This window comes from Vitis riparia, chromosome 6, assembly GCF_004353265.1.
Source record: "Vitis riparia cultivar Riparia Gloire de Montpellier isolate 1030 chromosome 6, EGFV_Vit.rip_1.0, whole genome shotgun sequence".
Classification (NCBI taxonomy): domain Eukaryota; kingdom Viridiplantae; phylum Streptophyta; class Magnoliopsida; order Vitales; family Vitaceae; genus Vitis; species Vitis riparia.
Genome location: NC_048436.1, coordinates 1,433,355 through 1,450,317, shown reverse-complemented (window position 1 = coordinate 1,450,317; position 16,963 = coordinate 1,433,355). Strand labels below are relative to the sequence as shown.

General features: G+C 32.9%; 3 protein-coding genes across 4 annotated transcripts; all 3 read left to right on the top strand.

Annotated features, from left to right (window-relative positions):
- Positions 1–1,741: 1,741 nt before the first annotated feature.
- Positions 1,742–7,721, top strand: LOC117916887 (transmembrane 9 superfamily member 5-like). Its single transcript, XM_034833099.1, has 8 exons — positions 1,742–1,978; positions 4,382–4,422; positions 4,810–5,398; positions 5,524–5,655; positions 6,157–6,313; positions 6,407–6,891; positions 7,023–7,260; positions 7,350–7,721. Exons 1-7 carry the CDS (start codon positions 1,773–1,775, stop codon positions 7,237–7,239), a joined length of 1,827 nt encoding a protein of 608 aa, XP_034688990.1. The 5' UTR covers positions 1,742–1,772; the 3' UTR covers positions 7,240–7,260; positions 7,350–7,721.
- Positions 7,722–8,714: 993 nt separating this feature from the next.
- LOC117915731 (protein BIC2-like) lies at positions 8,715–9,749 on the top strand. The gene has a single exon (XM_034831398.1). It carries the CDS (start codon positions 8,967–8,969, stop codon positions 9,348–9,350), a length of 384 nt encoding a protein of 127 aa, XP_034687289.1. The 5' UTR covers positions 8,715–8,966; the 3' UTR covers positions 9,351–9,749.
- A 3,026-nt stretch (positions 9,750–12,775) lies between these two features.
- Positions 12,776–16,749, top strand: LOC117916711 (60S ribosomal protein L10a). Of its 2 annotated transcripts, none has more exons than XM_034832858.1 (6): positions 12,776–12,827; positions 13,174–13,223; positions 13,977–14,196; positions 14,956–15,121; positions 15,673–15,878; positions 16,477–16,749. In XM_034832858.1, the coding sequence occupies exons 2-6, from the start codon at positions 13,219–13,221 to the stop codon at positions 16,528–16,530; spliced, it is 651 nt and encodes a 216-aa protein (XP_034688749.1). In that variant the 5' UTR covers positions 12,776–12,827; positions 13,174–13,218; the 3' UTR covers positions 16,531–16,749. The 2 variants fall into 2 exon arrangements, with proteins under 2 accessions (XP_034688749.1, XP_034688750.1); XM_034832859.1 differs by having other exon boundaries at positions 12,796–12,832.
- Positions 16,750–16,963: the final 214 nt, after the last annotated feature.

Genomic DNA, 16,963 nt, shown 5'->3' with positions numbered 1-16,963 from the left:
ATAGTTTAAAAATAAAGTTTTTAATTAGTTTTAATTATATTTGATTTTCTTTTATATTTTTCATAGGACAACCAAGTATAAAAAAATCATTTTTCTTTACATTTTTTTTCTTTCTTTAGTATTTTTCGGAACCAAACATAACCGAAATGGTTCAAACAAATAGAGTTAATCATCGGAAGCAAGCCTTTTGAATACTTGAGTTTACCTAACTCAATATCACATTTTTCTCAAACCCCATTCCCATAAACAAATCCTATTCAGAATAGAGGCCCTTTGGCCTATAAGTCAAGTCTCAAGAAGCAAAACTACAATGCTCCTCTGCTCCTTTTTTGCCATTAAGGGGACTCGAACCCCAAACAAGTTCATCTCTCCATACCATTAGGGCAAGTGTGACCCTTGTTAAATACAAGGATGAAAATATCGGTAATCACGGATATATCGGTACTTCGATTTTACAGATATATCGGTGGATATTTTGGAAAAAAATATCGGTAAGCTTAAAATTGTTAAAAACTCATGAAAATGTAAGGAAAACCTCATAATAATATAATTAGAAGTATAATAGACATTTTAAAGTTATTTTATTGAAAATTTTGATATATGTATAACATGATTTATTATATTTGATAATAATATCGTATGCATCGATAAAAATATGAATTTTATAAGTATACATTTATCATTAAATTACACCTAATATTATGATATTTGATTATAATATGTCTAATTTTAAAATATATATTAGTATTAAAATATGATCCATTTAATTCAATTGTATTAAACAATATAAAATAAATTATGATATATATATATATATATATATATATATAATTTTTTTATATTTAATTAATTATTAATGATATTAAAAACATTATGAAGAAAATTATATAATTTTTATATTTTTGGTAATTAATTAAAAGACTTTGCATTTAATTATAAAATAATTATAATTAATTTGCTCTTTAAAATATTCTTATATTTTCTTTATATAATTAGTTTAAGTATATATAAATTTATTGCATATTATATATCAAAGGGCAAGTTAGCCCAGGTGGCAAGCGGTAAGCAAATGGGGAGTAGCATTGTAGCGCGTTCCGAAATATCGTGACATTTTCTTTCTTGGTTAAATATGATACACCAAAAATATATATTCAAAGTAATCATATAAAAAAATATTTTAGAGAACAAATTAATTATAATTATTTTATAATTAAATATAATTTTTTAATTGATTACCAAAAATATAAAAATTATTATAATAATTTTCTTTATAGTGTTTTTAATATCATTAATAATTAAATATTAAAAAATTGTACATATATCATAATTTATTTTATATCATTAAAAATAATTGAATTAAATGATCATAATTTTAATATTAATGTATATTTTAAAATTAGACATATTATAATTAAATATCATAATATTATTATTAAATAATATTTGATGTAATTTAATAATAAATGTAAACTTATAAAATTTATATTTTTATCTATACATACAATATTATTATCAAATATGATAAATGATATTACACATATATCAAATTTTTTAATAAAATAACTTTAAAATATCTATTATGCTTCTAATTATATTTTTATGAAGTTTTTCTTATATATAATTTTTTAATATTTTGATCAATTTTAAGTATATCAATATTTTTTTGGGCTTTTTTTGGGCTCGTTTTTTGTGGTAATTGGGCCCTTTTGGGTTTTTTGAGTTTATGTTGCGGCAGATGTGGGAGAAAAGGGGTGAGTTCTGGGGCAGAGACAATGGTGGCGTTGACGCTGGCTCGCTCAGCTCTTTCTCTGACACCGTACATGTCTAAACCACCTGGAATGAGTGTGCTGTTGCTGTTCTTCACAACCCTAGGGTTTTCATTTGGATTTGTTACGCCTTCAGCCGAGGATCATCGCTACAATGTGGGAGATCACGTCTCCTTATTCGTCAACAAAGTTGGCCCCTTGAACAATCCTAGGTAAAATCACCTTCACTTCCCCTGTTTGCTTGCTCAGAAAATGGAGGAAAATGAAATCAACACAATTATAAAATCTTCCCCACCCAAGGTAATTAAAGTCGTTTTAGTTGCTTTTGTTTATCTTTCTTTTCATTTCATTTCCTTTTTACGCTGAACAACTTAAAATGGAGCAGTTTAGTGAGATGATCCCATTTCTGAACTGAAATTATGAAAATAAATCTCGCACTGTTTTCTTTTTTCCTTATGCTTTGTGGATTTGGGTCACCTCAAGTCTTCCAATTCTCAAGTTCCGTCTCGGAATCAATAGCCTGTTATAGGGATCCACCATCTCACGAGTCTTATTATTGTTTCATTGTTGTAATTCTCGCTTATTATACCAAATTAAGTACATTTGGTTGACTTTATGTTCTGTTCATATAGGATTCTGAGCAGTATCCATCAGAGTGAATACTTTTTATGTACAGTTAATAATTTAGGACTCTGAGCATCACCCATCAGAGTGAATACTTTTTATGTACAGTTAAGAACAATTAAAGGGTTAGTTGTCATTTAGAAGTATTTAGCTAGTTAGAATTTACATGTTACCCTTGCTCTATCTATCGTGTATATCCTGTAATGTGGGTTCTATATTGGGGTTTTTATAGAGATAGAGGGCTTGGTCCTTAAAACTCTGATAAGCTATGAGGTTATCTACCCACCAAAATTATGTTCTAAACCAGAATAAGGGTGTAGAGAGCCTTCTTCATGCTTTAATCACTAAAAAGGTTTTGCTGTTTTATGGGGCATTGAGATGGGAAAAATGATTTCCTTTATGCCTTTTACCATCCAAAGTTGTGTCACATTGTTCTAGGGGAGTGTGGCTTCCAATTGACAAAGCCTATGTAGGACATCTCCAAGCCCCATACACGAATGTTTTCTTGATCACTGTGCTGATGGAAACAAACCTAGTTAGTCATGATTCTGCTAGATTTTGTCACTTACAAGTGATTTTGTGTGAGAAACAATTTATTTGATGCACTGCATCAGTATGCTGGATTTGAAAATTCTCTAAAAATTCATGGAGGACATTCATAATTGGGGAATCATTGAAGGTATAGCTAACTTGTTTAAGTCAATGACATTTTTACCCTCTTCAAGCATATTTCTTGCCTCTGATGCTAAATGATTACCAAATTTTCCTTATTGAAATTGTATGAGCACTTGCATCACTAGGATTTTATCTTTTTATTTTTATTTTTTTTGTTAATATGCAAGTTTTATTTTCAAATATAGAGAGGTTGATATTGCGGAGTAATAAAATATTTAAAACACAAATTAGTGTAAGGTTGATTGTAATAGTTGCAAAAAGGTTCACTTTCATTTTAATCTTCTGATCTTTACAGATCTTTGTTCCCTTTCTAATCTTAATGTCATTCAGTGAATGAGTGAAGTCTACTAGCTAATGTAGGCAATCACCCAATAGTTGGGGTGAATTGGGTATTGATATCTTTCTCAATTTTTTTGCCAAATTATGAGATTATGCAATAACAGCAATGGAAAACAATATAGAACAATTGATGTAACTAAATAAGAGAAGGAAAAGAATATGCAAGCACCAATATACGTGGTTAGGCACCAAGCTTGTCTATGTTCATCATCCCAAGCTCCAGTCCAAGCCTTGACATTGCGTCACTAAACAAGGATCCTTCTAAACCAAAAACACTTTCAACCCTACCCTTGGTTTTTATGTTTTAAATAAAAGGGTTGTAGGTGACTGTTGAGTAGAACTGCTCAACCGGTTAAGCAACCAATTGACTAGCCAATCGACCAGTAGTGCAACCATTTCTTTGTTGTTGCCACAACCACCCAACCTTACCAAGGGAGGGAGACATACTAGGAGACCCACACTGAGCGCATTGTCAGGTCTCCTACCATTTACAAATTTTATGGCTTTGAAATGATTTTGATACATGGACTGATCTGAGAAATACTTTAAAAAGGCATGCAACAATTGTGCTTTTGACTTCAAATAGGATTCTAATGATTTTTTTTTTTTAAAAAAAAAAAAAATGATAATCCAGTTTCCCATTTGATTCTAAAATTTTGAAAAGCCTCAAATGAATGGGTTCAATTTAGTTAAAATGTTTTTTCTTAAAAAGGTTAAGATGAAAATTCCCAAGCAATTGTGCCTTGACTTAGCCTTACATTTTGCAAAGGTTCTAGCCTAAGAATGCATGTTACAATTGATTTCTGGATTCCTTGAGCAAATTCATTCTTCTTGAATTCCTTAATTGATGTAGCAATAACTTTGTACCTGTCCAACACTCTAAAACAAAGTTTAAACATCAATTCTTTGTTTTGTTATCATCAAAATTGGTTTTATAAAACCTTGGGCTAACACATTCGATTGTTATTCTCTTGCAGTGAAACCTACCACTACTATGACTTGCCATTCTGCCGCCCAGGTTAGCCTTTAGGCTCACAGTCACTCAATAGTTTTAATTTAATCATGTAGTAACTATCTGAAGAAGAATCAACTGACAGACTTGTATCATTCAATAATGGTAGTTGTATATTTATCAACCTCATGTCCAAAACACTTTCAATGGGCCATGTCTCAAATTCATTATTCACATATGAACTTGATTTTGGACTACCCATTAGAAATAAACAATTGGTGTTGAAGATAATCTCTTTAGGCACTCAATTAAAAAGTTTAATTTGCTATCTATACATATATATGGACTAACTGCACCATGTGTCAGCCTTTTAGATTCCTATCTTGTATTGCTCTAAAGCAAGTTGAAAATTTGAATTCCTAGGAATTTAGTTTCTACTTTGATGGTGTGCAGATCAAGTAATCAGAAGGAAGGCATCCCTAGGGGAAGTTCTGAATGGTGACTGTTTGACAAATGCTTTATATGAGTTGAAATTTCGGGAGGACAAAATTGGGGAAACCCTGTGCCAGAAGAAGCTTAAAGGAGATGAAGTTGCTAAGTTCAGGAATGCAGTCTCTAATGACTTTTACTTCCAGATGTATTATGATGATCTTCCACTCTGGGGATTCATTGGCAAAGTTGAAGATGAGAATTGGACCGTTAATGAAAATGGCCCTAAGTATTATTTATTTAAACATGTTCAGTTTGATGCTCTTTACAATGGCAACCAAATCATAGAGATACGTGCTTTTAGTGACCCAAATCATGTTGTGGATATAACAGAAGATGTTGATATCAGTGTTAAATTCACTTACTCTATCTTATGGAAGGAGACCTCCACACAGTTTGAGAACAGAATGGACAAATATTCAAGGGCTTCATTATTCCCAACACACCAGCAAATCCGTTGGTTCTCATTCATTAATTCATTTGTCATTATTGTGCTCTTGATGGGATTGCTTACCATGATTTTTATGCGGCATCTGAAGAATGATCTTCGAAAGTAATGTGGCATGCAATTTATTATTAGTATTTTTGCTGATGTTATTGTTGTGAATATATTTGAGCAGAGCTCATAAGCAGGTTATCTCAGTTAACTTGCCTACCGTTCTTCAATTTGAATTTTAGGTTTTCTGGTGGGGATGAAGAAGAAGATAAGGAAGTTGGTTGGAAATACATTCATGGAGATGTATTCAGATATCCTCCTTGCATGTCATTGTTTTGTGCGGTTCTGGGCACGGGTACCCAGTTATTGATCCAGTAAGCTCAAGTATTGTACTTCAAGCAGTTGGTTTTGCTGTTTTTTTTTTTTTTTTTTCATGGTCACCAGTCTCACCACTATTCATTTTATTTTTTTCATAGTCGCCAGTTAACTGACCCAGTTAACCGATCTTTTTTCTGAACACTGTGCAATCTAAACCAGCCTTCGATCCCCCCTTCCTTAGGTTGATACCTAAAAAATCCTTTGTACCTTTTCTTTCCTGAAGACTTCATCTCTGGTAGAGGGGTCCTCTATAGTCCAAGAATTTATAGAGACCTCAATTGATAGTTTGTTGTGGACTTTAAATCCAATTTAAAGTTTTTCCTTTACCATCTGGAATTTTTTTTCTTTTTCCCAGCAGTTATCAAAAGGTGATATTTTGTGATGATGATCACTGATTAGGGAATAAATTAGCAAATAACAGAGGAGTCTGACAGGAGCTGTTTCCATCTGTTGATTTTATGAGTTTCATGTTTAACACTTTTGCCATTTTTCCTCAGGGCTGCCTTCTTATTTGTTTTGGCACTCCTTGGTGTCCTCTATCCCTACAATCGTGGAGCACTGTGTACTTCTCTTGTTGTGACTTACACCCTTACATCAGTGGTTGCGGGATACACTGCTTCATCTTTCTACAATCAATTTGTTGAGACTGGATGGGTAATTATTGTATTGTAGAAGTTTATTCTATATCCTTTTTTCCCTTAAAATTTCCTTGCCTTATTTAGAACGTAACAATGTTAATTCTCTCAGAAAAGAAGTGTTCTTCTGTCTGGGACCCTCTACCTGGGTCCACTGTTTGTGATGGTGTCTATCCTGAATGCAGTTGCTGTATCTTATGGGGCTACAGCTGCACTTCCTTTTGGCACCATAGTAGTGATTCTTCTTATATATACATTTGTCACCATCCCATTGCTTGGCTTGGGTGGGGTGATCGGATATCGATTAAGGTCTGAATTTCAAGCACCGTGTGCTACAAAGAGATGTCCAAGGGAGATTCCACCATTAGCTTGGTATCGGAAAACACCTGGTCAAATGTTTCTTGGGGGCCTCCTACCTTTTAGTGCAATTATCCTCGAGTTACATCATTTGTATGCAAGCTTGTGGGGCTACAAAATCTGGACTCTACCTGGCATTCTGTTTATCATGTTCATCATCCTTGTCTTACTAACTGCAATGTTGAGTATTGGTTTGACATATGTTCAGCTCTCTGTGGAAGACCATGAATGGTGGTGGAGGTATGTTACCATGCAGAGTTCTTGTACTTAACGATGTGGTTTGTTTAGGCTTGTTGAGTTGAAAGAAATTCAATTACTTTGTTATACCTTGCATGGCCCTAACAATTACTTATTTTGTCTGTCGGATGCAGATCGTTGCTGCGTGGGGGCTCAACTGCCATTTTTATGTTTGGCCATTGCATCTACTTCTATGCCAGATCACGTATGAGTGGTTTCATGCAGTTTTCCTTCTACTTTGGCTACAATGCTTGCATTTGCTATGCAGTATTCCTCATGCTTGGTACAATCAGTTTTCGCGCTTCCTTGATGTTTGTTCGTCTGATATACCATGCCGTTAAAAGTGAATGAACTTGCTGGTGATTCCCATTGGTACAGGCCTAAATCGTTCTCATCTATCTCCCAAAAGAAGAAAGAAGAGCACAAAACATAATTAACAGACATTTTTTTAACATATGTAGGTTTCTGGGTTGGACAAGGAAAGCCAGAGTAAAGACCCTGAAAGCATGGAAAGCCAGAGCAAGAGTCGAGACCCAGAAAGCATGATCAGGTATCATGTATTAGATCTTTGTATTATCGAAAGACCATGGGATCAGATTCACAGAGAGTGGCGGATTAAAAGCCATGCAGCATGCCTGTATGCTGAGTGACATACATACATTTGTAGGGCTAGGTTTGTGAGAGAGTTTATGACAATACAATTCACAACTCAGTTTTGAATGTTGACCAGCAAAAAGGGTCCAGCTTTAACACATATCTCTTCACAGATGACCATTTTTGCATTACAGACATACTGGTAATAGTGTGAATGAAATCATGCAGTTGTGTAGGCAGTTTTTTTCCCAAATATTTCTGGGATTAAAATGCTTTCAACAGCAGGAAAGCACATAACAGAACTCTGCTGGAGCAATGAGGTACTGAAAGTATGGTGACTGAATTTTAAGATTTTTGAAAATAATTTTAAAAAGGTATAAGATAAATTAATATTTCATGTACTAAATATTATATTTTTACATAAAAAATTTCCAATTTAAAAAAAAAAAATAGAAAGTACATCAAATCAAACACATAATAAATCAATTTTGAACTAAGCCAAACTAGTGTCAAGTGGGTTACTTTGGTCAACGGATTCTAATAGACTTTAATTATATTAAAACTCTATTTGATAGTGATTTTAAAAAATGTTTTTAATCTTTCTAATACTTTAAAAATTTTATCTCTCGAGTACTAGAAATATTAAAAACATTTTCTAAAATCATCGTCAAACATACTCTAAAATTAACCAACTTAATTTACTTAAAACTAACCTAAACCAAACATTGGGCACCCTTACATTCCATTTATCTCATTCTCAATTTATCTTATTCTTGGGATGGTCTTAGCATAGCTTCTAACACAGTCAAGGTATGCTAGGCGCCCTCCATGTTAAGGCAACCAACATGTAAGTTTTATTATTATCATATCTTTAAAAATAATTAATTAAAAATCTTTATATGTATAAAACTTGGTTTTTGAGATTACATCATCTAAAATATCTGAATTTTTCACATACCGTCTACATCTTTGTCTCGCCCACAGAAATGAATTCCGGTGGGCTATCACTTTTCCAACCAACATGTAAACTTAGCAAGCAATGATCAAAAAAGATCTTGAATCCCATTGGACACACCCCAAACCTCTCATGCCGACCTCACAAGTCACAATCCTCCCAAAAGCAAAGTAAATGCAGACACAGAGGGATCTCCTCCTCTTAAAGATCCAAACGCCACACAAATTTGAATCCACTGATAGGAATGCCACGTTAGGATTCCACATACCATTCAAAACACCACTCCTTACGTGTAATATCACTCTCCACACATTCCCCCTAACACCCACCTCTGCTCTTTGCTTGTTGCTTCTTATTCACACATCAATATTGGACCAGTTTCAACCACCGCTACTCTCTCTCTCTCTGTGTCACTATATGTATATAGGAACTGACATGACTCATAACTACTGCAGCTGCCGCAGAAGCTGAGAATCAGAAGATCATCGATCGTCCACCACCCATTTCTTATTTTCAATCTTCCACGATCATGAGGGAAAAACCCATCACCAGCATGCTTTGCAAGCCTGATTTCCAGATTCCAAAGCTTTCCTTGGGGAGGATTGATAGGCCTGGAGATGAGGATGGTGATAATATTGATCAGAGGGGTGGTTCCGTACAGGTACAGGTACAGGTGCAGGTGCAGATGCAGGATTCTGTGAGGCAGAGGCTGAGGAGGCATTGGAGTGAGGTGGGTGGGAAGGTTCTGATACCTGATAAATGGGGGAAGGAGGATCTGCTAAAGGAGTGGATTGATTATTCTTCCTTTGATGCGTTGTTAGCACCCAATGGAATTGGAGTGGCTCGTGAAGCTCTTGTAGCGGCGGGACGAGGAGCCAGCACTCAAGGGTTGAGGATCTCCAGCAGGTGCTGAATCTGCTGATCATGATCATCATGACTCTTTGTGGAGTGGTGGAGTTTTTCATGACTTCCTCTTTTTGGTTCCATTGCCACCCCCTTTCTTTTAATTACTTGAGTCTAATTAGACATATGAATTCAATTTCCTTGCATGTCTGTGGTTATGTTGACAAGGTTACTGAAATTTTATGTTTTTCTCTCGTTGCTAGCTTTTCTTTGTGTCGGTAGTGTTTGATGATTGTAGCATGGGGGTCTTTCTGGGTTGATTGATAGTATATAGATTGGGATCTTATCATCCAATGGCTCAAGAGGTAGGGTTGCAGAACACTTGGATTGGGAGTGAGGAAAATATGTGAAAGAGCTGAGTAGAAACCCAACCCAGTGGTTCAAATGAAGGTCTTACTCCATTATTACATGTCCGTCCCTCTGCAAAAACTAACACATGGGCATTGGGTCATGGATCGATCAGCTCAAATCCCATCCATTTCGAAATTCTAGCAATATGATATTAAGAAGAAAAAAAAAAGGAAAAACCCATCAAGGGATTTATGACTTGAGCCTCATATTACTTTTTAACTTATAAGAAAATCTATATTTATATCACTGTCATTGAGTTTTCTCAATCATATGTATGATTTTTGTATGGCAACTGTCTTGGATGTTCCATCAAAGAAATCTAATACCAATACGATGATGTCAATTTTTGGTTGATTTTGAAGTTTAAGGCTTTTAGCAACAATATTGCTCTTTCATAATATGAGAGATAAATAAAAATCACTTTTGATTATTGTTATTTATGGTCAAAAACTTTTCAAAATGTCAAGGAATTTAGCTGGTTGGGTCTTCTTAAAGAATTTGTGTTAAAGATGACTTTCAAAAAGGGTAAAACTTATTTATGCAATATTTTAATGTTTTTTAATAAATAAAAAATGAAATTTATTATTTTTAAGGATAAAAGCTTATGTTTTGACATACATTTCATTGTTAAAAAAAGTTTTTTAATCGTAAGTTTTAATATTGAAACAATTTGAGATGTCATTTGTATATAAATTTTTTATATTTTGTTTATATATATTTAACCAGAGGTTAACGAAAGTTAACCAGAAGCGATTAACTAGTTAATGATTTTTTTTTTTAAATGAATAGCAGAAGACATTGATTGAGCTTATAACTCCATCAATTGAGGAACTCATTAATCAACACCTAAACTGGTTTAGGTTTTCTATCTTCAACAATCACTTGCTATAACTTCTAGCATCCAACAACTAGTAGTCGGCTCATTTCCAAATTGTACATGACAATTGGTTTGAGTCCTTAACTCCTATTTAAAGACTCTTAACATTTATGAAAATGAAAGAGAGTTTCAAATATTTATCAAAATCTATTTAAACATTAAACAAGATATTTCAAGTGCATTTTTGTTTTAAAAACTTGCGTATCATCTTAGTGCACCACAATCCTAATTTATTTTATATTATTTGAGCATCAACTTGTGTACTATGAGTTATCTTTATCAATTCATTTTTTATGAATCTTGCATGTGAGGTGGGTTCAAATGTGGGGTGGTATTTGAATATCACTTGAGAAGTTCAAGTGCTTGGTCCCTTTAAGGTTTTGTAAAGGGCCATTGGAATTATAATTGAATAATGTTGATTAGAACCATAATCTAATTATAAAGTTTGGAAACTTGAAAGTTTGGGTTAAAAGCCTTTGAATATTGGAACCATGATTTTGGTTAGAGCTTAAAAAGAGTAGATGCAGGTTTGGTTATACCAAACTATTATAAAATTTTGAATTTCTATTTTCTTTCTTTCTTGAGACAATTACAAGATGTATGTGAATGCGATAATAACCTTAATGTATACTTTGCCTAATTAGACTAAAATGATAGAAGAAGTATCAAATTGCTCTTTAAGGATATGTATGTTGACAATTTATCATCCAAAAATACCCCAACATATCCTTAGAGTGTGTTTGACAATAATTTTCGAAAACGTTTTTAACATTTTTAACATTTAAATGATAAATTTTTTTAAATATTAGAAATATTATAAATGTTTTCTATAATCACTACCAAACGAACTCTTAATATGATTTCTTAAAATAAATATCTTATTTTTCCAACAAATGAGCTTAAAAGCATATTTGGTTTAAAAGTCTATCCGATGACATTTGAGTATTACAACGTATATTAAAATTTATCTTTAAGCACTCATGGTAATTAATATATTAAGATTTCAAGAAAATTTAAAAATTAAAATAAAATAAAATCTTTCTCAAAATCTATTTAATACTCCTATGGTTTTTATTTTGTTTTTATGTTTTTTCAAGTTGTAACTATTATCTTAATTTTTTTCATTAACTTAAAGTTTTATTATTATCATATTTTATTTTGAAATTTTGAAATTTTTTATTTCTAAAATTTAATTAAATAACAATAGAATAAAACATGTTTATTTTAATTTATTTTTCATTAATTTAAAGTTCAATTATTATTATTTTTTATTTTGAAATTTAATTAAATAATAATTGTATAAGATATGTTCAAATTTATAAATCATGAACTTATATGCATTTTTTAAAATTCTTTTTCATACCAAATTTACTAGAAAATTTATTTACACACGTACACAAATTTTAAAGAAAATGTTTGAATAACCACACCATCTGCACGGAGGAGAACCGCCACTCTAATTATAGGATCAAATGATTCAATGATATGTCATTAGATGTGGTTGAAAACAATAATAAAATTATTAATAGTGTAATTAACTTAAATCTCCATTGTAGTCTAGTTGGTTAGGATATTCGGCCTTCACCGGAAAGATCCGGGTTTAAGTTCCGTTAAACTCGTTTAACTTATTTTTCTTCTTATATATAAAGATTAAATAATTAAAAAATTCATACCTTGCTAATTAATTTTAATCATATTTTTTGTACTTCGATATTTTATACTGTAAATCAAATAAGAGAAAAAAAATTTGTTAATATTTTTTTTTATTTCATTAGTACTTTCCAAAAAAAAAATAACCTAAAAATATAAAAATATAAGAACATTTTTATTTTTAAATAAAATTTAAAATGAGAAATTAATACTCATGACTCAAAGAAATCTTTATATTTTGATCAAATAAAAAACTTCAGTGTCTCAAACATAAATATAAAAAAATAGTTTTTTTTTTTATTCTTAGAAATAATGGACAAAAAATTTAAATTAAAAATATAGTTGAAAAAATATTTATATTTTTTTTTACTTTTTTTTTTCTAAAATAGTGATAAGTTAACAACACCTTATAAAACGAATTAAACCAAGACCCCCGCCAGCCCAAATTAATTTTTTTGGTGTGATTGGGCCCAGCCAGAATATGATTGGGCCGGCCCAGTATCATCCTTGTGTACGTAGGGTACACTGTGTCCATTAGCTGATTATTATATAAGGGGCTCATTGAAAAAACCCTAGCAGTGGCTGCTAGGGTTTTCTTCATCTCCTCTGGTTCGGTACTCTCTTCTTCTCTTCATTTCTTCTTTACGTGTGCCAAAAATTCTACCAGTATGCGTTTCTACCTAGTTTCAGTGCTTAGAATCCGCTGTTTGGTTAATGAGAAAACTTGGTAAAATGAAAGAAAGTGAACATTTGAGTTACCGATTTCTCATTATCTGAGGCTTGCCGCTATACTTCATGTCAGATTGAAAATTTATTATTATTATTTTTTCATTCTTTCAGTTTTCTCAGGGACCAAATAGGGGTTAATTGTTTGGTTTAAGTTGGAAATTTTATACGAATGTTTGGGTAACGGTTATGAATATTTGATTCTTTTTTTCTTGAATCATGGGCACAGGAAAGAAACCTGTAGTGGATCCATTGGAAGGAAGAGGCTTCAAGCATGAGGTATTTCAGATCTGTTCTGTTTATGGTGATCTCTGTTCACCTTATTTTGTTGATTGGCACAAATGGGTTTTATCTTTTCTTCGTATTTTAATTCATAGCTTGTAATTTTAAATTGGGCGACTTCTCATATAGCTCTTCTGTTCCAGTTGTTTGAACATTTGGTATGTATTTGAAAGTAAAATGCTCGAGATGGAAGGAAAAAATAAATTGGAATGAATATTTAAAATATAGATTAAGGACTGTCTCGTAACCAGTATATTTTGTCTTATTGATAAATGACTGTAATGAAAGGATTATGGTTATAGGACTTTACATCTAGAGAGAGAAAAGAATAGGCTTTAATTTCTAGTGTATTAGGAACGGGATACCAAGTTCAATTTATTGCTATATGCCAATGCTGCGCCTTTGAGCTTGTGTCTTTTTTATTGGGGTGAAATAATGTCTAGGATATAAAATTTGATGTGCAGAGGTGTTACCCATTTGGTTAGCTGATGTTGTAATTGCACTTTAGTTTTTAATTTTTGTGTGGGTTGATGGTATAATCACAGAGAAGTGTTCCTACCTGGATTAATGAGGATGCTGGTGCGTTCATCCTTATTTTATTGTGGCTCAGGAACTTTGTTGATGCAGAAGTTCTAAAATGATTACATTTTTTTTATTCTTATCTTTAACTAAAATTGTCCTTGATTTATGTTGCTTTGAAATTGAACTTTTTTTCTATCCCCTGACTCATTATCTTTCTTTCATCTACAGTAAGCTCCAGAGTGATGCTCTTAGAGAAGCCATCACAAACATTGTTAATGAATCCAAGGAGAAAAAGCGTAATTTTACTGAGACCATTGAGCTCCAAATCGGGCTGAAAAACTATGATCCCCAGAAGGACAAGCGTTTCAGTGGTTCTGTGAAGTTGCCCCACATCCCTCGCCCCAAGATGAAGGTCTGCATGCTTGGTGATGCTCAACACGTGGAAGAGGTAATTGTGCTCCACTTGGCTGCATTAATGGCAATAAAAGAAGTGAAAGACAAGTGTCATTGCTAATTGAAGAATATTTTTCAACTATTTTTTTGTTTAAGTTGAAATATACTTCCATTGTGATCTCTTAGCATTAACATTTCATCTTTTGCGGTCCCCACATTTTCTTATTTGTTGAGCGAAGATGTGTCAAAGCGAAAGCCCCTGGGATTATTGAATGTTATGTGTTTTACTGTATACTGGGGCCTTATGGTAAATACTAGTGATAATTAAAGGCAAATTCTATTTTGGGTTAGTTATTCTGTTGTTTATATTCTTTGATTTTGAAATGAAAACACAAGTACCCTTTGTTTTGATTTGAAACTGATACAGATCCTATCTGGTTCCTCTAGAAAGCAGTTCCTTGTAGTCCTGGTTTGAACTAGGATTCTTGTTGATTTTGGTTTAACTATGGACTTCTGGTTGCTGATGTTTGTCATTTGTTCTTGGCAATGTGCTTTTCTTTTCCTTGTATTTTAATATTCTTTTAAGAAGAAGAAATTTAAAGCCCAATTTCACTTCACTTTACAATTTAAATTTTCAACTTGATACTTGATCTAAATTAGGTGCATTTTGCAACTTAAATGCACTTCTTAACCTATTTTTCATATAGCATGCCCGTACCTTTATTCCAGCTTAAGATTTTAATTGGGTCTTATTTATTCATTTTTTGCATTAGTTTGTTCTTTCCTTAAGGTTGTTTGTTAAATTAAATTACAGGCAGAAAAGATAGGCTTGGAATACATGGATGTGGAAGGGCTAAAAAAGCTGAACAAGAACAAGAAACTGGTCAAGAAACTTGCCAAGAAATACCATGCCTTTTTAGCATCAGAGGCTGTTATTAAGCAGATCCCCCGTCTTTTAGGCCCTGGGCTCAACAAGGCAGGCAAGTATATCATATGATTATGGCACCTGTTGTTAGTTACTATAACTTGCAATTAATATGAGCGCTTATTTGGTCATGTTAGATATGATGTATGTGGAGGACTAATTCTATGATCATGAAATAAACAAAATTATATATGGTTATAAGCTGGCACTGGTGATCATGAGGCTCCTCTCTCTCTCTCTCTCTCTCATACTTTTACAGACTTTTAAAAGAAAAAGACACTTGTGATTGTAAATGGGAAATAAGATGGTTATTAGCAAGAAGAATTGTGGGGTGTTTGTTCAGATGATAAATCTAAAATACATCGGTATCAAACAATATTATTGGTTCTCTTTTTCTTCGTCCTTCTATTATTCTAATAGTGTGCTATAAGTGCTTTGTTCTCTGCCTGAGTTTCTTGTGGCAACTTCAATAAAACATTCTGTGAATATTTTCATTGGTTACCTTCCATTGTATTATTGGTATTGGGATAGTTGCATTGAATTGATGGCTTACTTGGTTAAATGCTGAGCTAATCTAATGGTATGTCTCCTTTATATGTTAATCAGGTAAGTTCCCAACACTTGTAACTCACCAGGAATCCCTTGAGTCTAAAGTTAATGAGACCAAGGCAATGGTAAAGTTCCAATTGAAGAAGGTCCTTTGCATGGGAGTTGCTGTGGGTAACTGCAGTATGGAGGAGAAGCAGATCTTTCAAAATGTGCAACTGAGCGTTAATTTCCTTGTCTCCTTGTTGAAGAAGAACTGGCAAAATGTGAGTTGATTCACCCTCTTAGCTCTGTTAGTTTATGGAACTAAACCAATAGGTTATGATAAAGTTTATATTAAGGCTCTCGATCAGTCTTTAGGTACCTCACTTCATAGTACTGTGTTCCAATTTGTCTGCTTTTGCTGTTTAGTTTTAATTCCCTTTCTGGTTTATTAAATTATTATTTCCCCCTCCATTTGCTTGTAGGAACTTGGTAGTGGGTCTTTAGGTTGGCTTTGCAAAAGTTGTATCCTTTGATGTATAAACCCCATAAACTTGAGCTTTCACAAATCTGCATTGAAAAGTTCTCGCCCAACATCATGTGTGAAGCGATTACCATTTTAGCCATCATCCACCATGTTATAGTTATTATATTCTGAAAATGCCATGTCAGATTTACCATTTTAGTTGTTTCTTAGGAGGTACTGGTATTTGAGAGTTTTTCTTTGTTGCTTTGGCTTCATCATTGATGCCATCTGATTGGAGATTCCCACATGAAAAAACCGTGGAAGCCATAAACAAAGCAAATGCATTTTGTTTTTCTGTATTTTTGTTTCATCCATTCATGATAAATTATCTGATGAAGCTGTTTGATGAAAATCAGGTGAGGTGCTTGTACCTGAAGAGCACCATGGGGAGATCAAACCGCGTCTTCTAAGGAGTTAAATCTTTTACCTGTTATGGTTGGTGTGTAGGGAGAGTCCTATTTTGAGCAAACAGTTTTAAAAATGTTTTTTTTTTCCTTCATATCAAACTGAATGGTCAAATTTTCTTCTTGCTTGGCTGTCTACTTTAGGGATTTCATTGCACTCAGAAGCAACCATATAACATCAGGTTTTATTTTAAATTTTAATGTTGGGAGTATTCTGGTTGTCAAGTTTGGGAATGCTGGAAATAATGTTGTGAATGGATTGTGCTTTGAAGTTGACCTTACACCAACCCTCCACACTTCCTAAAATTATCAAGAGAAAATATGAATGAGCATTTAAGAGAAATTTTTAAGAAGAATTATTATCCTAGTGGGGTTATTAATTTATATATGTATTCATAGATCTTTATAGTTTCCATACGATATTGCATGGTTTATCAAT

Excerpts from the sequence above, each read along its gene's own strand:
- LOC117915731 (XM_034831398.1), top strand. The coding sequence starts at position 8,967 with ATGAGGGAAAAACCCATCACCAGCATGCTTTGCAAGCCTGATTTCCAG.
- LOC117916711 (XM_034832858.1), top strand. Across the intron at positions 15,122-15,672 it reads CCCTGGGCTCAACAAGGCAG|GTAAGTTCCCAACACTTGTA; the intron begins GCAAGTATATCA and ends TATGTTAATCAG. Across the intron at positions 15,879-16,476 it reads TGAAGAAGAACTGGCAAAAT|GTGAGGTGCTTGTACCTGAA; the intron begins GTGAGTTGATTC and ends GATGAAAATCAG.
- LOC117916887 (XM_034833099.1), top strand. The coding sequence starts at position 1,773 with ATGGTGGCGTTGACGCTGGCTCGCTCAGCTCTTTCTCTGACACCGTAC. Across the intron at positions 5,399-5,523 it reads CTGAAGAATGATCTTCGAAA|GTTTTCTGGTGGGGATGAAG; the intron begins GTAATGTGGCAT and ends TTTGAATTTTAG. Across the intron at positions 6,314-6,406 it reads AATTTGTTGAGACTGGATGG|AAAAGAAGTGTTCTTCTGTC; the intron begins GTAATTATTGTA and ends TAATTCTCTCAG.